Source organism: Myxocyprinus asiaticus, chromosome 2 (genome assembly GCF_019703515.2).
Source record: "Myxocyprinus asiaticus isolate MX2 ecotype Aquarium Trade chromosome 2, UBuf_Myxa_2, whole genome shotgun sequence".
In the NCBI taxonomy this organism is placed as follows: Eukaryota; Metazoa; Chordata; class Actinopteri; order Cypriniformes; family Catostomidae; genus Myxocyprinus; species Myxocyprinus asiaticus.
In genome coordinates, this window is record NC_059345.1 from 27,197,797 (window position 1) to 27,224,676 (window position 26,880).

A 26,880-nucleotide genomic window follows, 5' to 3' on the forward strand; every position below is an offset into this window, starting at 1 on the left:
TTGAAACACAAAAGGATAAGTTAGGCAGAATATTAGCCTTGGTCACCATTTATTTTCATTGCACAGAAAAAAGATGCAATGAAAGTGAATCTTTGTGTTCCAAGGAGCAAAGTCAGAGGTTGGGATCAACATGAGAGTGATTAAATGATGCTTTGAAGATACAGTCTGAATCACAGCCATGGAGTGATGATTTGCTTTGCTTGGAAGTGTATTAAATTATATTTCCTGTTTTTATTTATTTATTTTTTTACATTTTAAAAAGTTATGTATGATGATATGTAGGTGCAAAAAATTCATATAGTAGTTCAAAGAGTCTGTGAAACATCAGAACAATCCAAGTGAAAACTTTGAATAAACCTTAAAGTTATGGCATGAACAAATGCATTGATCTTGCGCCGGCATGCCTTGGTTTTTCTTCTGAACCACACTGCACTTCCTTTATTTCTCAAAGGTGTTTTCTTTGCAGCCTCATGACCTTCCCTTTACCGCACTAGTAGTGTGGAGAAAATGTGCAGTTCCATAGAAGAGTACAATATTGCAATGACTGGGAGAAACACAACAAGCTGAGCATTAGTAACCATTTGACAGCCTCATTAAGCCATAAAGATAAAGACAAATCTTGTGTTTATATTGTTGAAGGATCAAGACTAAATCCCCTTTCCCTGTTTTAGCTCGGAGGTGCGTTCCTGCTTGGGGTGGGTATCTGGGTGCTGGTGGATCCAACAGGTTTCCGGGAGATTGTGGCAGCCAACCCACTACTGTTTACTGGTGTCTATGCAATTTTGATCATGGGCGGGATGCTGTTCCTCCTGGGCTTTCTGGGCTGCTGTGGAGCCATACGGGAAAACAAATGTCTTCTACTGTTTGTATGGGATTTTTTTTTCTTAAGCACCAACAGATACCATTATGTATTATTACTATTGGTCGACCGATATGGGCTTTCTATTAGCCGATGCCAATATCCAGAGAACAGGGTGGCATATAATACTAACAAACAATATAATTTAGTAGATAACATAGACATAAAATTACTTTTAAAATAAACTGCATAAATAACATAAAATAAACTTTTATTTAGCACTATATTTACTAACAATTTCACACAAAACTTTAACATTGTATAAATAATAATAATAAAAAATTAAAATATTGTGTGTTTTAAATGGTAGATCGCTGTTCCTTTGGTTTCTGTTTAGTCATCCAATTATTAGTAATTTATTTGCACATAAAGAAATTGTTAATATATTAGGAAGACGGAAATAACAAATCCGTAAAGGGAAAGATCACACAAAAATGAAACTTCTCATCATTTACTCACCCTCATGCTTCCCAATCCATATGACTCCAGTGGTTAAATCTATGTCTTCAGAAGCTATATAATAGGTGTGGGTGAGAAACAGATCAATATTTAAGTCCTTTTTTCACATTCTGAAAGTGAAAGTGGAGATTTATAGTAATAAATTATTGAAATATTGATCTGTTTTCTCACCCAAAGTGATTGCATCGCTTCAGAAGACATATTAAACTACTGGAGTCATATGGATTACTTAGACTGTCTGTGCTTTTTGGAGCTTTAAACCATTCACTTGCATTGTATGGACCTACAGAGCTGAGATTCTTCAAAAAATCTTAGTGTTCTGCAGAAGAAAGAAAGTTATACACATCTGGGATGGCATTAAATTGGGTAAATTATGAGAGAATTTTCATTTTTGGGTGAACTATCCCTTTAACAATCCTTTTGGAATGAACTATGTGTGGACTTTACTATGATAAAATTGCTGTTTTACAGACAATGTTGCGACAGGAAGGTTTTAGTTTACAACTCTGCCCATTAATTTGTATGGTATCTGCAAACGGTAATTTACTGTCATACAGTAACACTCTGAACACAGTTCATTGACGTGAGGGCCATTATATGATTGGCTTAGAATACTCAAGTGATCCAAGTTGACCGTTATGCTCTCTCCTATGGTAGAGAGGTTTCTGTAGCTTAACTGGTAGAGCATGGCACTAGCAACGGCAAGATCAAAGGTTCAATTCTCAGGGAACACACAAACTGATAAAATGGATACCTTGAATGCACTGTAAGTCACCTTGGATAAAAGTGTCTGCTAAGTGCATACATGTGAATGTAGAGCCACATAGGTTGGTACCTCCTTGGATAAAAGAATCTTATTATTGCAGTAACACGATGGCACTTAAAATAAAATAAACTGTGATTGGTCATGTACATGTCAGACGGCTCCTTCACATGCAAGCAAGCGATTCTCAGTGCCCTTGCAGCTTGAGAAACTAATTGGACAAACTCTAAAATGTATCACACGATGCTAATAATTTTCAAATTCCAAAATATTGGCGATATACCGGTCGACCACTAATTACTACTAAAGGTTTTACTAATTAAAACAGTAACATCTGTAACACTTAAGAGTGCTCATTTTTGCATGTTCTGTAGTTTCCAAAAGTTTAAGGCCACAATCTGGGATTAAAAGTTTTATGTCAGTCTGGAAATAAACAAAGTTTTAGAGTTCTGAAGGATTCAGTAAAAATATTTACGATTTTGTACTGGACCAATAATCAAATAAGCAAAATTTTTACATTGACCATGTTGACATTGACGTTAACCAAATTCTTTCTAGCAAGTCAGTCCACTGTCGGCCATCTTTGGAACACTCTCGGGAGGCTATTTTTAGTCATGCCAGTGCAGCACCTATCTACTTTAATTGGAAAAGACTGAAATCTCCTAAACGGTTGCTCAAAATAACGACCAAAGAACATTTCAAATCAGCAGTAAAACACAGGCATCATAAATTGTGCTTCTTTACCTCAGATTACGTTAAAAAACGAAATTTTCTCGGCTTTTATAGCTAATGTGCGTTGTCGAGTTGATAGAAAGTTGATGTCTGTATCTAAAAGGTGATTGGCTCTTTTACCTGTAAGGCGGGACTTCCTTTCTACATCCGTTGGCTGTTGGCTGCTGATGGGTGTTCCAATTTCTCCCATTCATTTTAATAGAAGTGGCCCATCTCTGCTAAATGATCTCTGCTTTAACTCTTTTAAGTCAAAAGGTCAGATTTCCTTGCTTCCATTAAAGCACACAAGATGCTCTTTGGAGCATTCTTGAATCATGCTGGGATAAAATGGATCACCAGGTTTTGCACAAACTCAAGTGCTTATTGTCATTAAAGGAATGTTCCAAGTACTACAAGTTAAGGTCAATCGACAGCTTTTTTTGGCATAATATGGAATACCAGAAAAAAACTTATTTCCACTCGTCACTTGTTTATTTTAAAAAAGGCAAGCACTTACAATCAAGGTAAATGTTCAAATACACACAGTTTCAAAAGTACAGCAATAAGACGTAAACATTATAACACTTAAATCATGTTAACATGTATAATGATTATGTCTTGTGGCTGTACTTTTGAAACAGTATGTATTTTAATGTTTATAGACGTGCCCCATTTATTACTATTGTAAGTGCCTGACTGTAACTGCAACTTTTTTTTTTTTTTATAAATGAGGGGCCAGTTGAAATGACTTTGTGGTAATGAATATTATGCAACAAATGCTGTCGATTGAGCTTAACTTGAACCCTGAAAATTCCTTTTAAAAAAAAGTGGGCATTCAAAATATTAAAGGAATATTTCGGGTTCAACAAAAGTTAAGCTCAATCGACAGCATTTGTGACATAAAATTAATTTTGACTTGCCCCTTCTTTTCTTTAAAAAAAAGCAAAAATCTGGGTTACAGTGAGGCACTTACAATGGAAGTGAATGGGTCCAATCCGTAAATGTCAAAATATTCAAATTTCAAAAGTAAACACACAAGACATAAACAGTATGCATGTTAACATGATTTAAGTGTGATAAAAACACTTACTAACCTTTTCTGTGTAAAATTATAGCCAATTTTACAACTTCGTTGCCATGATGATGTAATGTCAACAAAATCTAAAATGACTGTAAAAATTACAATTTAAACAACTTTACAGCTCAAAAAATTATTCTTAGTTTTAACAGAAGAATGAATGGAAGTGCTTTTAATAAAATTATAAGCTTCACATTTCTACCTTTGAACCCTCCAAAAATTGTCCCCATTCACTTCTATTATAAGTGGCTCACTGTAACCTTGATTTTTAGGAGAAAAGGAGGGACAAGTGTAAACATTTTTGTGGTAAACAACATTATGACACTAATGCTGTTGATTAAGCTTAACTTGTATTGAACCCGCAATACTAAGCAATTATGAAATTCATGTTCATTTTACAATTCAAATTTACACTTAGATTCGTATACATTCATTTTATACAATTATAGAAAAGACAAACATTTTCATAAGTGGTCTCAGACTTTTGGATCCCAGTATATACTACTGAAGTAGTGCATTTCATTTTTCCTCTTCCACAGTTCTTCATGCTTATACTCATCATATTCCTGGCAGAGCTGGCGGTGGCCATTCTAGCCTTCATATTCCGTGAGCATGTGAGTGTCATTACTGCTGAATATAATCAGGCCACCTCTCTGTCATGTACCTCTGCTCTCACTGCTCTTGTCTATCTGTGGATCAACAGCTCACCAGAGATTACTTCACCAAGGAGCTGAAGACACATTACCAAGGCAGCAATAGCACTGATGTATTTACCTCCACATGGAATGCCTTTATGACCACAGTATGCTAACATATTGACCATTTCTGTCTAGACTATATATGCATAGTACACACTAATGACATTTAAGATATAATGTGCATTGGTGTGTCCATAGTTTGATTGTTGTGGGGTGAACAGTGCAGAGGACTTTGATGATCAGAGCCTCTTCAGACGGCTGAACCCTAGCAGACTGGTGCCGGAGGTCTGTTGCCAGAGGAACGATCTGATGATGAGCAAGGAGGAGTGTCTTAAGGGAATCATGCCAGTCCGTAACAAGGTCAGCAATCCTCACACATTTCCAAATAAGAAGAGAAAGTTCGAAACTAAAGGAAAAATTAAAGGATGTAAAATATGCTTGTATTGGAGAAAAGAGGGTGTAGTACACATCACTATTTACCTAATAGATCTCACAATCAATATGCTGTATGTGGGACCAATATATATTTATGAAATGACGTCATTGCGCATAGTTTGTGCCATAGATGAAAAATATCAATATCCACTCAAGCAACAGCTTTTTGTTCTCTCATATTAAAATACTCCTTTGAAATAGGGCTGTTATTCAGCGGTGGTCGACTATTTCGAGACGTACATCTATATGGCTGGAGCTCTTGCTATTGTGGTGCTGACTATTGAAGTAAGATTATAATCTTTCTTTCTAATATGAAAAGCAGAGTATGTTTTGATATTGCTATTGCATTTTTCACTTTCAAAGTGATGAGAACTTGCAGTGCACTGCATGAACTATGGATTATTATTGCCATCTAGTGGACAAGGAAGTAGTAGCTTTGCTATTACTTGGGGTTCTTAATTTTCTCACTATTAACGGGGGTTCTCAATATTCCATTCAAATAAATGTAGGCATTAATATATAAATTAAAACAGTATTTGCACTGAAATCTCTCCTAATTTTAGTTTTTTTCTTTCTCTCTCTCATCAGCTCTTTGCCATGGTGTTTGCTATGTGTTTGTTTAAAGGAATTCAGTAATCAAGACATGGTGTGCCTGCATAAGGACTTTTCGAGGAGAAGGAAAATGGCATTGCATAGAAGACCATTTTTAAAGAAGTGAAACACTTATATTTTGTCATCTCTGTGTTAAGTTGGAATGACTGAGAACTGCCAAAAATGGTTTGTACTTCACAGCTGGGACTTGTGAAAAGTAAGGGTCAAATTCATAAGGGGCGGTGTCTTTAGTAGCCCTTTAACGATAATAGAGGGACACCTTGCACTGATATGATTGTATATTTACAGCTGACAAGACGGATTTGTAAATATTTTACCTTTTGTCTAGATTGTTCACCGCTGACCCAGAGCCATGTTAAAAAATCTATACACAGTGTGAATGAGTGTGTTTGTGTGTGTGTTCGAGTCTGCAGGACAAAGAGAGGAATGGTTTGTGTGTGTCTGTGTTTCTGTATAAAATCTCAGAGACAAGCAGCTTCTATAAAGTAATGTTTTTTGTGTTGCAACCGGTAATATTTTATGTGATTTTAGCAAAAATGTGTTACATGTATTTGTGTAGTATCTGTTGTACTGTAACTACACATGACATTGTCATTGATATAAAAAAATTCACATCACCTGCATGAACAATTCTTCATTTTCTAGAAAGACATTTTTTAACATTCATTAGTAATCACTGAATAAAATAAAATAATAATAATAATAATAAGTCTAAGGATAATGGCTTATCAGGTTTTTGCACCAAGATACTCATATATACAGATGTTAATGAAAGCAAAGTAAGGTTTACTAAAACTCTTATCAGTGTTAAAATTCTTTAAATACATTTGTTAATCAATATCAGACATGACAAGTATGTATTTTTTGTATGCTGAGTGCTTATTTGTAATAGTTTCTGTCATCATTTCATGAATCTAGCCATTCAAATGGAAGATCTATTTTAAAGCTTCAGGATCAGATTTCGGAGTACATTAACTTCGTAGGATTTACTAAATAACACATAAACCAAATATTGTTCTAAGGATTATGTCTATAGACTGGACAGTTTCATTTTGGGGAAATACTGTATATGATTCAGCTATAACTCTTATCTACATTTTTAAGGGCCACAGGTGCTGTGGGGCATAAATATTGCAGACTTAAACTCACAAATCTTATATGGGAAGCAACATTAGCCAGCTTGTAAAACCAACCAAACGTGACTCCTGTTGACTGAAGAAAAAAATAAATTATTATGTTTACAGAAGCATTACAAGCTACATTGCCTGAAGACCCTACAAGATAAATTGTTCAATCAGTGCTGCACTCTCAAGTGATGGGACTGCAGGAAACATACTTTGGACTGAACACGTTAGCAGCTGAACATGCCATCATCCCATAATCATCTTTTTCTATTCCACCCAAACAGACTTCTACACTGAATTATTATATTTGTGCCTCTAAAAAAAATACACATTCAAGACAATTTAGCAGTGCCCAAATCCAGTCCTTTATTACTTCTTCTCCAAAAGGCCTAATGCACAAATTTGACACCTGTGTTTTGCACATATTACACATTCTTGTTATTAGGCTGGCTCCCAGAATGAGTTTAACCCTGTATTCCAAATGGGCTAAATCAGCCTTCGAAGGGCACTTCAATGTGAGAACAATCATGATAGTCATGCTATAAGATCGCTTCAAACTGATTTTTTTCATTTTTACAAAAATTACTCAAAAGCCAAGTTCCAAAAAAACATTATCATTAAGCCCTACACCTTTCAGCCTTCCAAAGCCCTCACAGTGGATGTTAAAGCCTTTGAAAAGAATAGGGCACAGTGATGTTCACTTCTGAACAGTGGCGGATTTAGGCATGCGCGACATGGGCAGTTTCCCAGGGTGGCATCTTGGGGGTGGGGGGGCACGAGGCACCCACACAGACCAACCTTGGGGGCGTGTCGAAGCGGGTTTCGCCCAGGGTGCCATACAAGCTACAACCGCTACTGCTTCTGAATGAAACACACCCTAAAAGTCATGCGCAGAAGTGCTGTGTCATTCATTAACCACAAGAGGTCACCATTATGTTTACTGATTTTCATTTCCTTGACTACTTCTAGAATTACCTGTAATGTTTTGTATCATCTGTATTTCTGAGTGTTATTGACGTGTGTTTATAATTAATGAAGCTCTGTAATTGTGAAAGGTTTGTCCAAAAAAAAAAATCAGTCTGGTAGTCACACCCCAAAAGAAGCACATTAATGGCCTGGAACCAAGTAAAATGGCAAATCCCCCTTTGACACCCAATCCCACAGCGCATAAAACAAATGTTTATCAACATTCATGATATCACAACATACACTCACTGAGCACTTTATTAGGAACACTGTGGTCCTAATAATGTTCCCAACGTGGTCTTCAGCTGTTGTAGCCTGTCCGTCTCAAGGTTCAATGTGTTGTGCATTCTGGGATGCTATTCTGCTCACTACAATTGTACAGAGTTGTTATCAGAGTTACTGTAGCCTTTCTGTCAGCTCGAACCAGTCTGGGCATTCTCCGCTGACCTGTCTCATCACGTGAATTACTAAATCAAAGCTCATCTCGGAATGGATGTAAAAAAAACAGGTCTTCAAAATCAGACCTAGTCAGGTTTATTGAACATAAACAGGATTAGATCACAGCTTTGTAAGTGGCAGTTAGAAAATAGAAAGTCTGCCACAGCCACAGCTGCTTCATTCTTATGATGGCACCCCACTGAATTAGAGGGAATATTAATTTAATAATACCAGAATTTTAAATAATATAATATATACATATTTAAAAATATAAATATAATAATAGAATGTTTGGCTATTATAATGGGTTCTATTTTGTAAGCAACTGAAAGTAAATCTTAAATGTGCAGATGTCAACTTTCTTTATCCCACAATTTGAAAATGCATGAATGCCAGTAATCATTCAGTTTGAGGCCAAACAGGCTATCGTTGCCATAAATGTAGTCTATGCAGTGTTTCTCAATCCAGGTCCTGAAGTCCCCCCAGCTGTGCACATTTTAGGTGTCTGCCATATTTGACACACCCAATTCCAGTCATGCAGCATGCAGATGAGTTGAATTAGATGTATGAGATTGTGCAGTGCTGGGGGCCAGGGTCAGTACATGACTCGAAAATATTAAAGAAGTCAACTATATGCCAGAGATTTCAGCAAGGTGAAAATTATGACAGCATTCTGTTTGATGACAGTTTGATGACCGAAGCTACGTCAAGTATATCAATAAAATACTGTTCAAAGCATTAATGCTGTGACTTTTTAAACATTACCAAAAACACAGCAGGTTTATATAAAAGAAAATGCTTTTATTACACTTCAAGGATCAGCCTGTATTAAAAAAAAAGATTCACACTTACTATTGTATTTTCAGACACAAATCATTTCCACCGGCCTAGCCGTGTGGCAATATTAAAATTCTATTCTATATGACAATTCAAAATGTCACACTTACTGCCAATTTTTTGTCCAACAACTCTATCTCCTTCTCTACTTTCTGCATTTTTAAGGCCCTGTATGCCATTTCTTGCCTCCTGTTGGAGATCTCCGCTTGGAGATACTTCTTATACAGGGTCTTAACATCTTCCACAGGTTCCTTTGGAATGAGAGCATTAAAACAATGTCTACAGGCATTTCCTATTACCAAATAGTCATGTTATGACTATTATGGGAAGTAAAATTTTATTTATTTGATATTAAAGGGATAGTTTACCCAAAAATCTAATTCTCATTCATCATTTACTCAGCCTCATGCCATCCCAGATGTATATTACTTTCTTCTGCAGAAAATGAAGATTTTTAGAAGAATATTTCAGATCTTTAGGTCTATACAATGCATGTGAATGGTGACCAGACATTTGAAGCTCCAAAAATCACATAAAGGCACCATACAAGTAATCCATATGACTCCAGTGGTTTAATATAGATCTTCTGAAGCGATGCAATCACTTTGGGTGAGAAACAGATCAATATTTAAATTCCTCCACTTTCACTTTCATTTTAGTAAAAAAAAGGACTTACTGTAAATATTGATCTGTTTCTCACGCACACCTGTCATATCACTTCTAAAGACATTTATTAAACCACTGGAGTCATATGGATTACTTTTATGCTGCCTTTATGTGATATTTGGAGCTTCAAAGGTCTGGTCACCATTCATCTAAAAATCTTTGTTTGTGTTCTGCAGAAGAAAGAAAGTCACACACATCTAGGATGGCATAAGGGTGGGTACATGATGACAGAATTTTCATTTTTGGGTGAACTATCCCTTTAAGCATATAATAACACTTATCACATGTTAAGATTCTTGGAACACCCTTACATATTAAAATAAACAGAGCTGCAATTACTTACAGAGTCCTCCTCTTCCTCTGATAATATAGGTGGCTGAAGCAGGGTCAATCCATGTTCAGTCACTGAAATGATGAGACATAGATGATGTATGCTTCCAGTAATACCAATTCATAGAGACGATTAAACAGTGTGATGCACATACCTTTGACATAAGTGCTGCAGCCAGCCACATCTCCTGGATCAGAGCAGCAGCCCCCAACTATATTCTGAATGACAGGGCCATCCACATCGCTCTCAGGGACCAGCTCTTCTACAGGCGTGTCCTCCTCTTTTGTTGGGAGTATCATCTTCTCTGTCTTCTTCATTGCAGCCCTTCTCTTGTTGACTAAAGTATGCACATCCTTGCTGTTATTCAATTCTAAGACACTTTAATATAAGTTAGTCCATAGACAACTTACCACCTTGAAGGATGTTCTTGTATTTCACCTTCACTTGCAGCCACGTCCTTTTAGGTCCCATAGGGTTGGATCTGTAATAAAAATGAAGGTGTAATTATCAGTACAATCAGAAGAAAGACCAAGTAAACATATAATCCATATTGTTGGTCAACATAAGTGTACTAGTAACACTTGACAATAAGGTTCCATTCATAAACATTAGTTAATGCATTAGGTATCATGAACTAATAATGTACTTTTTTTTTTTTACAGCATTTATTAATCTTTGTTAATGTTAATTAATAAAAATACAATTGTTCATTGTTAGTTCATGTTAGTTTATAGTGCATTAACTAATGTTAACGTATACAACTTTTGATTTTAAAATGTATTAAGTCTACTATATGTCACATTAATAAAGATTAATAAATGCTGTAAAAGTATTGTTCATTGTTAGTTCATGTTAACTAATTTTGAGAATTAGTACATATTGTAAAGTGTTACCAGTTTACTTCATGTGTACTGTCCAAAGCAGGGGTCTTCAACAGGGAGTCCACCAATAATTGTTTAATCTCAAAAGTGAAAAACTAAAATATGCATAAAAAAAAATAAATAAATACATTATTAAGTTCAAGCAATGCTAAAGTTAAGCAGCAACAATTCAGCTAAATGTTTCATTGTCCGTTCCACAGTAAATTGTCAAAGTCAATGTTTATTTGTTTTGTCAGTGTGATTAATTCTCTGATTATTTGACATGCCCTTGTTATTTTTTCCTTTTTAGTTATTGTCTGATTTTGTTATTTATTAATTATTTGACATGTCCTAAATATGTTTTCCTTATGGTTATTTTCTTGAGTTTTGTTATTCATTAATTTGATCAGTTTGTTTTACTATTATATATATATATATATATATATATATATATATATATATATATATATATATATATATATATATAGTCTTTGTAAAGCCAACTTGATTGCTAGAAAGGCACTATATTCATACAACTTATTAATATCATTATTAAGTCAAATACAAAAGTAATGTACAAGCATATACTGTACATCAATATTGATTATTTTAATTGCTTTGCAATGTATGCACCATAACAAAGTAGGAAAATACTTTAATATGATATTATTATGCATATTTTTATAGGCAAGGCTTCAAATGCAAATGATTTATACAATATGTAACAGTAGGGTCCCTGCTCCATCGCAACAACATATACTTACGCATTTAACTTGGCAGCTATTTTACGCCAGGCATCCTGTCGGACTTTTGCGGCCGCTACAGTGTTCCCTTTGGTTTTTATTAAATGCCTTACTTCATCATATCCTTCCATTATAAGCTGTAGTTCAGCAGCGCTGAAATAAGCCGCACGCTGTTTAGCCATCATTAAAGTTTTCACTGTTTTTGTGTTAGGTTAGGCGAACTTTTGACTCCTCACACGAACGCGCAATTATCTTAATAAGCAGCAGTCTGGTTTAAATGAACTACATACTTAAATCCGAGATATGTGTTGGAAGAACCGACAATCCTACACATCAGTTATCGAGCTAGCTCAATCCGGGACATGTCAACTAATCCGGGTTTTGTTAAACCACAAACGAAGAGCAGGACTCAGAGGGTTGTCTCTTGCGTAAAAAACATCAAATATATAGATAAATCTTGCCTTAATGTATCGTAAGTGCTAAACATTAAACAATAATAACGTTTAAAGTGATTTGTACTAATGTTTGCGCCATAAGTATCAACAAGATAAAAATGGTGGCTGATATGAACTGAACACTGTCTATGGCTGTGGCTTAAAATCTAGTGAGCTGCCTACCTAGACACAAACGAACGCCCATGCGCCCATTTCATGCCCCAAAATGCTGTCTAGGTAGGCGGCTCAGTAGGTTTCGAGACACAGTATTCTTCCAATACAGCAGGTGACGCTACAGACCTCTAACTAAAAGAAGACTTTACACGAAGAAGGGAGGAATCAATCCTTTCCTGTCAGCTGTCGGTTTAGCATCTGGAAAATGTGAAATAATTAAGCCACACATCTCATATTAAGTCATCACATCGTACTGGATGAACAACAACAACAAAAAATTACGAATTAACCGTACTCAGATTTGAGGCTGTAAACTGGACACAGTGAAGGTTTGGTGATGATTTTATGATGGCTAGCCAACCTGCTAACTTAGCGAGTGTGTTTTGGATTTATTTACTAATCAAGACAGACATTAAGCTGTCCAAATTTAGAACTTTTTGTTACTAAATGTGAGACATTTTTTGATTTAGTACACCATAAAATGTCAAATGTGTTATTAGTTTGAATTAAAGGACTCGGTGTAATAAATAAACTGCCACACTTTTTTTTTTTTTTTGGGGGGGTCGTTCCTACAATTCGATGCCTTTTACGTTCCCACTTCCCAATACAAGTTTAGCTAATTATATGATCATTAAATATAACTAATTGTCCAAGACTGTGGGGCTTAAAGGTCTAAACATTTCCTCATGTCCCCAGAGCTGCAAGTCAAACATCTTTGACAATAACAAGTGCTAAGTCATTGCATTTCTATTCCAGCAAAATAATGTTGGAGCTATTTGAAGTGTGTAACTTTAGTTTTATTTATGTATTGTGATTTGAGTTCTATGTGAACATGTATAACATGTCTGCTCTGTTAAATTTCAATAAATGTTTAGAGAAACATACATTTATAAATATGTATGCTAGATATCTTTGACAAACCATATAGCTGCTAATTTATCCACTGAATGTGGATGCTTGACCTGTATGACTTATAAAATCTTTAACGAGTCTCTTTATTGATGAAACATGAAGATGCTTATAAAAGTATGCTTCATTTTTCAAAAGTTTCAAAGCTGAAAACTCAGTGAACTGTAGGAATGATCCAGTTATTCAGTGTCCGTGAAAACATTTGATGAAATGGTCTGACATTTCTAGATGTATATCAGTGTGTTTTTTGGATCTTTGCAGTTGTTTTGGCTCTGGACAGGCTCAGCATGTGTGCTTCAGTGAAGTATGGCTCTCGGGGCCCTGTGCTCATCCCCCGCATGAAGACTAAGCACAGGATCTATTACATTAGCCTCTTCTCTGTGGTTTTACTGGGGCTGATCGCAACGGGGATGTTCCAGTTCTGGCCTCATTCCATTGAGTCCTCAGCAGAATGGAGCCTGGACCGCCGCAGTGTCCATGATGCACCTTTGGTCAGGATACCTGGGAGCAGCCCTATTCCAGAGAGGGGTGACCTGAGCTGTCGAATGCACACTTGCTTTGATGTGTATCGTTGTGGATATAATCCCAAGAATAAAATCAAGGTAACCCACTGGCAGATACTAAATATTGTGTAATTAATTTATGTTTATGAGTTTGGCTGTCATTGCAGTGCTTCTCTAAACATGCCTTGATCTATTAATTTCATATATTTGTATGCAGGTGTACATCTACCCTCTTCAGCGATTTGTGGATGAAGAAGGGGTCCCCATTAGCAGCACTGGCCTGTCTCGAGAATACAATGATCTGCTGAGTGCTATCTCGGACAGTGACTTCTACACTGATGATGTGTCCAGAGCGTGCCTGTTTATACCCTCCATTGATGTGCTGAATCAGAATTCTCTGCGGATTCGGGAGACTGCTCAGGCTCTAGCCATGTTACCAAGGTAGATATGTTTATCCTTGAAAAGCTCCAATTCATTCTCCCCTACTTGTACTCTACAGTGTTTAGGGTTGCCACGGTGTTACCGGTTTTACTCGGTACAAGGGACAACATTATGAATGGAACTTCCAATATCAATACAATAGTCTAACGAATAGAATAGCCTTTAATAAAGAATAGATGCCTAATGAAGAGTTTGCGACCCATGATAAATTAACCTAAATAACACGTTGAAAGCCAGATGTTCTTTACCAACGTTTCAAATTACACAGGCAGCAAAGTACGCACACTGACAGAAGACGTGTAATTGCAGGTAGCGAATATAATGTGCATGGTGGGTAACTGTAAGACGTTTCGGATTCGGAATGACACAAGAAATGCTGTTAGACACACAGACACGCGCTTGAAGAAACACACTATAATATTTTTAAGAACAGATGACAGAAAAGCCGTCTATGTGCATGTCTGACTCACTGTTTGTTCGGAGGAATGCAGTCTCGTGGAACACGCCGTGTAAAAGGTTCTCACTCTTTCTTTGTTTCAGTTTCTAAAAAATGCTTTGCAAGAATAGCATCATCTGTAAGAATGCTGTAAATGGCCTCATCTCAGCTCAGAAGTGCTCTGAGTTCAGTTTGCTTTATTTCCACAGAGCAGTTCGTTGTGAGTGCAAATCTGCAGGGTCACTTTCTATATAGCCAATACCTCTGTGATTAAATCATAAAATAATACAAAAACATGTTCACCTTGAACCATGATTTATATTTCAGTGATCATTATCATCATTGTAATTATTATGTTTACATTTAGAAAGTTTGAAGTGCAATTTGAATTTAGAAATGTCTTTAAGTTTTTCGTTTTTTAAACGAAAAGATTTTCTCCCCAATTTGGAATGCCCAATTCCCAATGCGTTCTAAGTCCTCATGGTGGCGTAGTGACTCGCCTCAATCCGGGTGGTGGAGGACAAATCTCAGTTGCCTCCACGTCTGAGACCGTCAATCCGCGCATCTTATCATGTGGCTTGTTGAGCGCGTTACCGCGGAGACCTAGCGCGTGTAGAGGCTTCACACTATTCTCCACGGCATCCACGCACAACTCACCACATGCCCCACCGAGAGTGAGAACTACATTTATGGCGACCACGAGGAGGTTAACCCAACGTGACTCCCTGGATTCGAACTTGCGACTCCAGGTGTGGTAGTCAGCATCTTTACTTGCTGAATTACCCAGGCTCCCTATATAAATGAATTTAATATTCAATGCAAAATTACTAAAGCAAGAATATTCACCGATCCCTCATCCGGGGGGTTGACGATGTAATTGGATATTGTGATGTATATATTTTTTTAATTAAAAATATCGTGAACATATTTCTTGCATATCGCCCAGCCCTAGGAGGGAACAAAACGAGTTTATTCACACTTTCAAAGTAATTACCCTTCCGAAGCAGCTAAACTGGGTCCTGGGATGAAAGGTAATAAAACACCAACATTAAACCCGCAACAACTGACATTAAGTAATGTATTTGCCCAGACAATGAAATACCCGACCGGTAGCCCATGATGGACAGAATGCACAGAGGAAGTTGGTTCGTTGCCAAAGAGATGTTGCCCTTCACAACTGTTGAAAAGCCATCTTTCAAAAAGTTGAATGACACACATTTTAATTGCACTTAATTTTTTTTTTTTTCGGTTTCATTTGAATTTTTAGTTAAAGTTCAAATTTTGAAATCAAGCTGCCTTGCGTTATTGTTTAGGCTATTGCTGAATGATATTTACCCCATAGAACCACCTAGCGTCCAACCAGTTTATAATTTTTATTTTTATAATTTATCTATCACACATTATACATTTGCACATATACAGTGAAATTCTTTTTTTCACATATCCCAGCTAAGCTGGGGTCAGAGTGCAGGGTCAGCCATGATACAGCAGATGGGGTCAAGAGCCTTGCTCAAGGGCCCAACAGTGGCATCTTGGCAGTGCTGGGGCTTGAACCTCCAACCTTCTGATCAGTAACCCAGAGCCTTAACCGCTAAGCCACCACTGCTGTGGTGTTAGTTGGTTTGAATGTGAACACCACACCTGTGTGAAAATTATGATACTGTGGCAAGTCTAACAGTGTTCTCAGTGTTGCTTTAGATCTGTAGCTCTCCTTTTCTCCTGAACTTCTACTCTGTTACAGGACCACTGCTGGCATTTTTTATATTTTATATATAATGATATATTAACTAGAGATCAAACAGCTGTATTTTAAGTGTTTTACTGACTGTTTGTGACCGGCTTACTGTACTCAGTATGTTTACTAATACATTTACAGGTGGGACAAAGGCATGAACCACTTGCTGTTTAACATGCTTCCTGGAGGACCACCTGACTACAACACAGCTCTGGATGTACCCAGAGACAGGTGAGATTTACATTCTGAGCTAATATCCATACTCAAGCTTGATACTTTCCTTTTATTAGGTATATGGTTACTTGCAACACTATTATGGTCCTTAACCAATTTTTATTTTTTCTGAATTGCAGTTCATAAACCTTGATATTTCCCAGTTCATTTTTTCAGTTCTCCAGTTCATTTTGGCAGTCAAAAATTCAGTGTTTCCACAATGATTGCAAGCCATCCAGATCCAAGGTCTGCTAAATAGCTTAAAACCCCAGTACACATAAAACAATGGTCCATGGGTGGAATGGCATTCTTTTGTTAGAACACAGTATTTAGTGTGTTCATAACAATATTTTTCATTTTCATTCTCTTTTTTTGTCTAATTTTTCCACAGTATATTCTTCTAAAAGATGCGTTGTTCATCTAGATGGTTTTTGAGTGTGCTTAGTAATCCTTTATGCGTAATTAGTTCAGAATTGTCCTTTTGGTGGATTCTTGAACACTGACATTAACCAATGCAATAAATGCTCTCCCCTTTTATTAACCCAAAGCTGCACAGGGAGGATTGAACTGCCTGTTAATGGAGTGTTTTTTTTTTCTTTTTCTTGTGGGGTAACCACTTTTGGAGAGAGTAACAACAGTGCTAAATTTCCTCTGTTTCCACATTATCCACAAAACAGTGGGTTTAAAAAGAGCAAGGTTTTTAGAAATTGATTTTTACATATTTCAAGCTTGATGACCATAAGGTTCTCTGTAAACTCAGCATGATTCACTTTCAGAAAGTCCCTTTTCCAAGATTGCAACAGTTAGAATTTGTGGGCATGTCGTATTGATCTGAGCATTTGATTCTTAGCTGTCCCCTTCATACAGCTGCTTATCCCATGAATCCAAACTTTCCAAATGTTGGATCAAGACATAAGTCGACCAATAAGAAATACGATTTTCAAGATAAATTGATATCGCTGATCACCTTAATTGTCATTTTACCTCAAATATTCCAGTATTATGTCAGTACAATATGAGTGCATTAAAGTGAGTGAAATTAAAGTTGTATTGCCAGATGGGTTGTATCGTACAGTAAAGCATGTGAGTCATTGGTGTGATTTTTCATTTCGCTCTCGGTGTGAATAAACCTTTCGTCAGCTATTTCTTTTCTTCATGTTTTCATTTAGTTCTTGGTCTGAACTGACCTTTAGTATTAGGATTTGAAGTTTGTGCCATGCTTAGCTTTACTAACCAAGACATTTTAGTAAGGAATAATAAACTGGGTTTAATGTGAGCCAGCAGAGGTCAGTGTAGCTCTGTGTTTGAACATGTGGACATGTCAGCTGTGAAGCTTATGGACCTATAGAAGAGTTTTTGATCTCCATATTGTTGTTTACAGTTATTTAGTGCAACATAGCACTATTTTTATTGTTTATTATTGAGACTGACTGATCAGATTGACTCAGGGCTTCTGCAGCAATCTGTGTTTGCATTTGAGTATCTTTTTGGCATTTGATCACTCTTGGGTTGAGAGAGACTGTAGGCTAATGCTTGCAAATTGCATTGACACAAATCCATCATCTAATTCAAGTAGTCATCGATCCCAGCAAGCCCGTTCACACAGATCAGTGATTTACTATTCCGTAAACTATTCTATTAAGATGTGTGTACTCATCTTGATACTTAGATGTACCTTTTTTTTCTAATATGCATTTGATATGCATGTCATCACCCTAGTGTTTTCCCTAGATCCCAAGATCAAAGATGCAGCCGAGAGTCGCCATGAAAGAGAAGAGCAAACTATTGCCTAGAGCAGGCAGACAAACATAATCTTTTGGTATTTACTGCAACAATGGCCATGGTTCCCAGCCTATTACTTGGCTGCTCTTTTGCTTTGGATGGAAAAGGTGAGTTTTATGTACTAGAAAGCCCTAAAATGATGAACACTTATCTGAAACTGTAGGGAATTTCCTGGGCTCATCCAGCTGTGCTCCATTTGGCATGCAGCCTCATCAGAACCAGCTGCCCTTGTGCACATATGTGTGGGGTGAGATAAAAAGACAGTGTATGTTTGTGTGGCCATATTTGCATCTCTCTCTTTACTTGCTCCATTCTCCTTTAAATTGAGTCTTCCCTCAAACCGAGCAGCATTTGAAGTTTTATTGACTCGTTGTAGAGCGAATACGCAAAAGCAAGTCTGTTAAATGCTTCAGAGTGGCATGTTCACACATTTGTCATGTAAAACCAGATTAAGGAACAAAGTGTTTTATCTTCAGCTCCTTTTGCAGGTATTTGCGGCAACAGAGTTGTCATCTTCATTGCGTTTGTTTTGCAGAGCTCTGTTGGCTGGGGGAGGCTTCTCCACATGGACTTACAGACAGGGTTATGATGTCAGTCTCCCCGTGTACAGCCCCTTATCTGCTGAAGTGGATCTTCCTGAGAGGCAACCAGGGTGAGATCCTCCTCATCTGCTTGGACTTTACTCACTTACTGAGTTTTATTGAAAACATTTAAATTCTGTCTAACCTTATTCACCTTCATGTCATTCCAAACCCAATTGGCTTTCTTCTGTGGAACACAACGGTAGATTGTTATGGACAGACAACATCAGTCACCATTCATTTTCATTGTATGGAAAAAAAGATCCAATGAAAGTAAACTGTGGTGTCTGTGACAGAACATTCTGCTTAACATCTGCTTTTATGTTCCACGGAAGAAAGTCTTACAGGTTTTGGAACAACATGAGGGTGAGTACATGATGATAGAATTTTTTTGGGGGGGGGTGAACTATCCCTTTAATGATAGAAGAACTAAATTAAAGGAATATTCTGGGTTCAGTACAAGTTAAGCTCAATTTACAACATCTGTGGCATAATATTGATTACCACAAAAATTCATTTTGACTTGCCCCTCTTTAATAATAATAAAAAAAAAAAGCAAAAATCGAGGTAACAGTGAGGCACTTACAATGGAAGTGAATGGGTCCAATCCATGTTAAAATATTCACTGTTTCAAAAGTATAGCCACGACGTAAACAATGTACGTGTTAACATGATTTTAGTGTGATAAAATTGCTTACTAACCTTTTCTGTGTAAAGTTATATCCTAATTTACAACTTGGTTGCCATGATGATGTAATGTCAACAAACCCTAAAATGACTTTAAATGATGATTTAAACATCTTTACAGCTCAAATAATACATTAGTTTTAATAGAAGAATTAATGTAAGTGCTTTAATAAAATAATAAGCTTCAAAGTTCTGCCTTTAAACCCTCCAAAAGTTGGCCTCTTTTACTTCCATTGCAAGTGCCTCACTGTAACCTTGATTTTTGCTTTTTTTAAAGTAAAGGTGGGACGAGTCGAAATAATTTTTTGTGTTAATCAACATTATGCCACAAATGCTGTCAATTGATCTTAAATTGTATTGAACCCGGAATATTTCTTTAATAGCATCTTTTAATATATGTTTGGTCCAGGCCCCGTCGCTACTTCATTCTATCATCTCAGACGGCCATCCATCGGGAATACCATTTGGAACTGGAGAGGCTGAAGGAGGAGAATGGGGAGGCCTTGCTCCTCCTAGACAAATGCAGTAACCTCTCTCAGGGATTGGCATCGGTCAGAAAGCGCTGCTACAAGGGCCAGGTCTTCGACTACCCACAGATCCTACAGGTTGTTGTCTCCCTACATCTTTTCATATTAAACGACTATGAATTCTTATTGAATTTCACAAATTCAAGTTAAGCAAATACACTGGAGCATATTTAAAATAAATTTGTACCAATACTAGAATCACACCTGAATACTGAAAACAATTTTCTGTTTGCATACTTTATCAACTACTGGATAAGATTAATTTATAAAAACACAATAGTCAGTAGTTTTGGTGATTGATACTCTTCAGTGCCATGCAGTGTACATATGAGCTCTCATTACTGATACATAAGAGAGCTTGTCTCAAAAGATGTTAGAGACTTAAAATCTGCAGCCCAACCAGCAGTGATCTTTGCCACCACAACACATTTCTCTGTTGGTAAAAGCAGTAGAAACAATCTCTGTTCCTGTACACAATTCTCATCTCCCGTCCAACCCTGTCTAGACAGGAAGTATGCTTATCATCTGGGCTGGGTGCTGCAGCACATCTGGGAGACGTTCCATAGTGGGGAGGAGTGGAGGGCAAATCCCAGTGAGAGCATCCCCTCTCCCTTTCAGCACAAAGCCCCTCTAGACATGTTGCACCTTTCATTACAATGCCCTCATGCAAACCACTCACCTAGATCACACTACTGTCTGCGTTACTGCATGACTGGAAAGGCCTGGTAGTGTATCATTATTAGAAATAGCAAATGTGTCCCCTGTCTGTCCTTTAGGAGTCATCATTCTGTGTGGTTTTGCGTGGGGCCCGTCTTGGCCAGGCCACTCTCAGTGACGTACTACAGGCTGGATGTGTCCCTGTCATCATGGCCGATTCTTACATTCTACCTTTCTCTGAAGTGCTGGACTGGAAAAGGTAAAAGTGCAGGAAAAAATAATGTAAATCTTTTCATCAATAATATTACCTTGGTCACAGGAGAATTACAGATTTCAAAGTGTATTGAATGAATTTTCGTTGGTACCTGTGTATTTGCAGGGCATCTGTTGTGATTCCAGAAGAAAAGTTGCCAGAGATGTATACGATTTTAAAGAGTATCCCTCACAGACAGGTGGAGGAGATGCAGAGACAGGTAAGAATGTGATTACACCATTGAAGAATTTGCATTCGGTGTGTCATCAACATAAGCAGCATTTTACCATCATGGTGGTCGATGGGTCATGATATCATCACTCAAGGGCTGAAAATAAAAGTGAAGACACTTTCTTTAGTGAAATTAAGTCCATCTCATTCTGCTAAAGCTTGAGCGGAATTACAAATACACTTGGAGCTATTTGTAAAAAAAAAAAAAACAGTCCAACAACCCTCAGCTCACTGTTACAGTTGCTAAACATTACCAAATGCTGTCCACACTGATGGCTGAGTCACTCTCAGACTAAATGCAAGCAATGCTCTCAGTTTAATACAGGGTGAAGGCGAGGTTAAAGGAGCCACAACCTCTTTTCTACTCTGCGAACATTTTTCTTTTCTTTCAATGGAGTGCTAGCTCCACTATGAAAATAACCGTTAGACAGATGGGTTAATGCCAAAAATAATATTCCTGCAAGTATGTGCTTTTGATTCTCTCAAGATGAAATTTCTCCTGCCATAGTAAATCACGATGAAAGCTAATTTGAAGTATTAGTGATGTATCTTTATCCAAACAAATTGTTAACCACACACTTTTCTTGAATTTTATTTCCATACTTCAGTTGTATGCTTATGTTGAAGTGGCATAACCACATGGAATAAATGTAAAGATATGTTTTGGTTCCACTCTGTAATTATGTTTGATTGACCATATAGAAAACTATATATTAACAATAATTTCTAATTATTGGATACTTATTCCGTTGGTTTTGGCTTCTTTAATAATTTCAAGTTTTTCATCTTGATGCTGGATATTTCTGCGTTCTTCTTGTGTGTGAGGGGAATGTTGTAGCTTAGTTACACAGGTGTTGGGGTAGTGTTTGGACTTTGTGTGCAGAAACACATCTAGCACTGGAATTATGAAATGGCACAAAGCCAGTGTGATATCAGCTCACACTTGAACACATCTTCATCCACTGCTTTCTTATTAGCCTATATTTCCAGACAGCAGACCGATTGTATGGCTGCCATTGCACAAAAAAACTGGTCTTTGAAATATATATATTAAAAAAAAATCCCACTTTGTTCTTGACCTTTCCAGAAAACAACTTTTATTGTATAACATTTTTAAGTGCATAAAATGCCAGTGGCACTTTAATATTAGGCAGAAATGTTATGTCCTGGAAAGCCTTTTTGAGGAATATGTTTAATGTATTTTCTTGCATTTCCGACCAATAGAGGGAGCAACCAACTTCTATAGAGTGCGATCTCTAAGTCCAGCCTCACACAACAGAGTTTCTGAAAGATTCGGCATTTCATTGACTCTCATCAATATGGCTGGGTATTGATACAGATTTCCTGATATGATTCCAATCTCGATTCGATTTGATATTGATTCATATGGGTACATTTCTGTTACATGTTCATTTTTCAAATTCAGTCTATTCCATCAATTAATGCCTTGAAATTGCATATTATGTTGCATATATGTTTTTTATTAAATTTGTATTATTTACTTGCATAATTTGTCATTTTAAATACTAAGTATTTGCATTGATATGTAGAGTACATGCTAAATGGCTACTGGCTCTTAAAGACTAGCGGCCTCAGCCAGTAAGCGCATATAACAAGAGAAGACGTGTGTAATTTCTTTAGCGCATCCATGTTTGATTAGAATTAAATATTTATTTTTTTGTTGTTTTTAATCAACAACTGTGTAAAAAACAGAGAGGGTATTAAAAGAGACATCATTCAGTGATATATGGATCCATGGATCTCGTCTTTGGTCACACAGAACCCTGTTAAACCAAACTTTTACTCTCAACACACAGTGAAAGTACCTCTGTGCTAATAATTTCTTCTGCACTATACCACTCAATCCCTGGTGAGTGCAGTCTGAACATTTACCAGCCAGTGGCTAATCATAGACCTTTTTAGTCATTTAGTGTGAAATTTGGTTGCACATGCGAGTGATTTACTCGCATTATAGAGGGTTGCCACATAAAGTGAAAGATCAATTTTGGGATTTAAGAATCGATATTGAGATTGTTCAAACGAAGATAGCGATGCATCTACTCGTCAAGTCATCTCTCCCAACACAATCTTTGACTGTGTCATTTTGCATTGATGGAGAAAATCAAGAGCAACAACACCATTTCACTGATAGTTTCTTCTGATTAAGTAGCACTGATTTGGGCCAATACGTTTTTTTTCTAACAAGATGTGTTTTAAAAAGCTTTAAAAAATGTAAAAATTAATAGTTAACCGTAAAATTAAAATTCTGTAATCATTTACTCACCCTCAATGTCAGTCTACAACCCCTGGCAAAACTTATGGAATCACCACACTTAGAGGATTTCACCCAGCTTTTTTACTTCGTATCAAATAAGCAAATCACAGATATGGCACAAAAATGTTTTGTTTAATAGCTGAACATTCTGGCCTTGTGAAATATTAAATTACATTATTTTAATTAATGGCATATTTTTTCCAGATCACGTAGAGGGAAAAATTATGGAATTACTCAATGTTGAGGAAAAAATTATGGAATCACCTTGTAATTTGCATTTCTAAAACAAATACCGGCACGAGTCGAAAAATGCAAATTAGTCTGCAGTTAAAAGAGAGTGCCTACAGACCTTAACGAGCTGTTGGACTTGGATAATTGAAAGGAAACATGGCCCCAACAAGAGAGTTGTCAATTGAAACAATGGAAAGGATTATAAAACTTCAAGGAAATCCAACACGGAGTGTGGCAAAAGAAGTTGGTTGTTCCCAGTCAGCTGTGTCTAAAATTTGGTGCAAGTATATACAAAATGGGAAGGTTAAAAAAGGAAAACATACAGGTAGGAAGACGTCAAAAGTGTCAGGATAGAAAACTCAAAGCAGTATGCCTTGAAAATAGAAATGGACAACAAAACAAATGAAAAACAAAAGGGCAGAAACAGGAGTCAGTGTTTGTGACGGAACTGTAAGAAATTGGCTGAATGAAATGGGATTTACATATAGAAAAACCAAACAAAAACCAGCACTAACACCTAAACAGAAGAAAACAAGGCAACAGTGGGCTAAAGACAAGCAATCATGGAGTGTGGATGATTGGATGAAAGTGATATTCAGTGATGAATCATGAATCTGCATTGGCCAAGGCGATGTTGCTGGAACTTTTGTCTGGTGCCTTTCTAATGAAACATATAAAGATGACTGCCTGAAGAAAACAATCAAATTTCCCCAATCTTTTATGATATGGGGTTGCATGTCAGGTAAAAGGACATGGGGAGATGGCAATCATTACATCAACAGTCAATGTACATTAACAATTTGGACACTTTTCTCATTCCATTGATAGAAAATAGGTTTGGTGATGAAGTAGTCATTTTTCAGGATGATATTGCATCTTGCCACAGAGCAAAGAGTGGTAAAGCTTTTCTTCAGGAAAGGCATATCAACTCAATGACATGGCCAGCAAACAGTCCGGATCTCAATTTGATTGAAAATTTATGGTGGAAATTCAAAAGATTGGCCCATGACAAGGTCTTCCTGCAAAGCTGATCTGTCAACCGCTGTTCGAGAAAGTTGGAACCAGCTTGATGGTGAATATTGTTTTTCATTAGTGAAGTCCATGCCTCAAAGAATTCAGTCCATCATAAAAGCCAGAGGAGGAGCAACAAAGTACTAATTGTGATTTTTAAAAAAATTTTTTTTTTTTTTTTTTTATGATGATGATTAAATTTTTTTTCCCTCAACATTGAGTGATTCCATAATTTGTTTCTCTACTTGATCTGGAAAAGAATATGCCATTAATTAAAATAATGTCATTTAATTTGTTTGAGGGATGTTTCACGAAGCCAGAATGTTCAGCTATTAAACAAAAATTGTTTTGTGTCATATCTGTGATTTGTTTATTTGCTACGAAGTAAAAAAGCTGGGTGAACATCCTCTAAGTGTGGTGATTCCATAATTTTTGCCAGGGGTTATAAACCTGTCTGACTTTCTTCTCACAAGCACAAAGGAGAAGTTTCTAGAATGTAGTTGCTGGTTGTTTTTCCAGTGCAAATTCAAATAAATTTGAAGCTTAAATTTTCACTAAGGCCTTCAAGCTTTAAAATGGACCCCAAAGAACCATAAAGGTATCATAAATGTAGTCCATATGACTTGTGCACTATAATCCATGTCTTCAAAAGTCATACGATGGCTTTGTGTAATGAATACACCAAAATTAAAAAAATTATTTACTAATAATCTTCCCCTGCAGTGAGTTTTAACCACTATGACCAGTGAGTTGGACTCGAGAACCAGATCAGACTGATTTGTGAACAAATCATTCAGACCAAGCATGAACAGGATCAACCAATTCACTGAAAAGATCTGACTCAAAAGAACAAATTGGACATCAGTACTTATCTCATAAAAACTTTCCTTTTGTGTTCCATGGAAGAAAGTAAGTCATGTGGGTTTGGACAACCTGAGGGTGATTAAATTATGACAAAATAAACATTTTTGGATGACCAGTTCCTTTAACCATGATCCAGTCTGACTTCCTGCCCTACATAGTGTGCTGGAGAGGACAGCAGCGGTCACCAATTAGCGGACCACGGTCCGAGTCTGGACCCTGGCTTGGTTCAATCCGGACCATGAGATAATGACAACGGTTGTCCTATCTTAACGTTTCTACAGTTCAGTGTGCAGTGCATCAAAAAAACGGAGCTATACACACCACAAGCACTCAGGGGCGATCAGAAAAAGATATATCATCTTTTTCTCAAGCGCCGAACACGCTTCATTTCCTGCGTGTGTGTTGCCTCTCTCCCTCACGATACACGAGGCATCGCATAAAGCCGGATTAGGCTACATAGAATTCCAGGTGCGGTTATTTTAACAACAGCAGGGGAGACACGGTGAGCAGCAATTTAGATTGAGACTGGCATCTTTCACTAAAACACACTGCAGAAAATGAGAATAAAGCAAAGTGAAACTATCTTCATCTGTCTGATAAATGACTCGGACAGTTCAGCTAAAGCAGGTTTGTGGCAGGAAAAGTCACCTTTTTAGACTAATGTCTTTTCCCATCAAAATGTAGCTTCATGACAAACAGTTTTTTGTTTTAATTTTGTGAAAATCAGAGATGTCATAACCTCTGGTTATTAGTTATAATTAATTGAAATTATTAGTTAGCCTGCTTATAGAGATCTTGGATTCTGATGAGAACGTTCCCATTATTTCATAGTCAGCCCATATATATTTGACTGAACCAAACAGTATTTTTAAGATGTAAATTGTTAGTTTATTGTTATTAGATTCTCACTTTAAGAAAAGATAAAAATGGTCCATTCAGACTTTTACATTTTTTTTTCTTTTTTTTTTCTCAGGGGTTACCCCTGAACCCCCATACAGAAACCTATATTTTCTCAGTCAAAAGTACTCCTATGTCCCATACATAGGTATCTGAATTTAAAAATAAATATTCAGAATGTAAAATATTCGAAAAACACAAAAGCTGGACTGCTGTCACCCTGCTTGAAAACAAATGTTGATCTTATCTTGTAATATTAATATCCAAGTGCCATCGATTAATGAACTCTATGAAATATATTAGCCTAATCTTTTGGTAGAAAAGATCCCTCACACCCCACTGCTTTGGCTTTGTCTCTGGGCCAGTGTCCTCATCTCTGCTTTGAAAAGACTATTTTGACTGTTTACATTTTTTTTTCTTTTACAAAGTACTATTGCTGCCAATGTGGAAATTTATAAT

At 36.8% G+C, this 26,880-nt stretch overlaps 3 protein-coding genes across 12 annotated transcripts in view; 2 read left to right on the forward strand and 1 right to left on the reverse strand.

Annotated features, from left to right (window-relative positions):
* The window catches only part of LOC127454854 (tetraspanin-18-like), a 66,449-nt gene extending 60,069 nt beyond the window's left edge, over positions 1-6,380 (forward strand). For 4 of the 6 annotated variants that reach the window (XM_051722346.1, XM_051722364.1, XM_051722354.1 and 1 more), the window contains 6 exons: positions 672-866; positions 4,410-4,484; positions 4,574-4,672; positions 4,767-4,928; positions 5,205-5,288; positions 5,592-6,379. In XM_051722346.1, the coding sequence (XP_051578306.1) occupies positions 672-866; positions 4,410-4,484; positions 4,574-4,672; positions 4,767-4,928; positions 5,205-5,288; positions 5,592-5,639 (663 nt within the window). In that variant the 3' untranslated portion in view covers positions 5,640-6,379. Of the gene's footprint in view, positions 1-671; positions 867-4,409; positions 4,485-4,573; positions 4,673-4,766; positions 4,929-5,204; positions 5,289-5,591 lie in introns of all 6 variants that reach the window. The other 2 variants (XM_051722327.1, XM_051722337.1) reach the window with 1 other exon arrangement.
* On the reverse strand, positions 4,891-12,156 carry LOC127454883 (uncharacterized). 5 transcript variants are annotated; one of them, XM_051722416.1, is made up of 7 exons: positions 11,602-11,745; positions 10,879-10,953; positions 10,388-10,458; positions 10,132-10,314; positions 9,990-10,051; positions 9,091-9,231; positions 4,891-4,974 (listed from the first exon to the last, which is right to left on the reverse strand). In XM_051722416.1, the coding sequence occupies exons 2-7, from the start codon at positions 10,881-10,883 to the stop codon at positions 4,930-4,932; spliced, it is 507 nt and encodes a 168-aa protein (XP_051578376.1). In that variant the 5' UTR covers positions 10,884-10,953; positions 11,602-11,745; the 3' UTR covers positions 4,891-4,929. The 5 variants fall into 5 exon arrangements, with proteins under 5 accessions (XP_051578376.1, XP_051578352.1, XP_051578343.1 ...); XM_051722392.1 differs by lacking the exon at positions 10,879-10,953 and having other exon boundaries at positions 4,897-4,974; positions 10,391-10,458; positions 11,602-12,156; XM_051722383.1 differs by lacking the exon at positions 10,879-10,953 and having other exon boundaries at positions 4,900-4,974; positions 11,602-12,156.
* A 181-nt stretch (positions 12,157-12,337) lies between these two features.
* Positions 12,338-26,880, forward strand: part of ext2 (exostosin glycosyltransferase 2) — a 46,456-nt gene continuing 31,913 nt past the window's right edge. Inside the window, exons 1-8 of the mRNA XM_051722301.1 lie at positions 12,338-12,517; positions 13,359-13,699; positions 13,818-14,041; positions 16,354-16,443; positions 18,743-18,859; positions 19,885-20,080; positions 20,779-20,918; positions 21,039-21,132. Of these exons, the coding sequence (XP_051578261.1) occupies positions 13,385-13,699; positions 13,818-14,041; positions 16,354-16,443; positions 18,743-18,859; positions 19,885-20,080; positions 20,779-20,918; positions 21,039-21,132 (1,176 nt within the window). The 5' untranslated portion in view covers positions 12,338-12,517; positions 13,359-13,384. The remainder of the gene's footprint in view (positions 12,518-13,358; positions 13,700-13,817; positions 14,042-16,353; positions 16,444-18,742; positions 18,860-19,884; positions 20,081-20,778; positions 20,919-21,038; positions 21,133-26,880) is intronic.

What these genes read in the sequence shown, in the direction of transcription:
- LOC127454883 (XM_051722383.1), bottom strand. Translation starts at nt 11,765, where the DNA reads ATGATGGCTAAACAGCGTGCGGCTTATTTCAGCGCTGCTGAACTACAG. An exon ending in CTGCAGCACTTATGTCAAAG is followed by an intron (nt 10,052 to 10,131) that starts GTATGTGCATCA and finishes TCATCATTTCAG; the next exon opens with TGACTGAACATGGATTGACC. An exon ending in TGTTGGACAAAAAATTGGCA is followed by an intron (nt 4,975 to 9,090) that starts GTAAGTGTGACA and finishes TTTTTCCTTTAG; the next exon opens with TTTCGAACTTTCTCTTCTTA.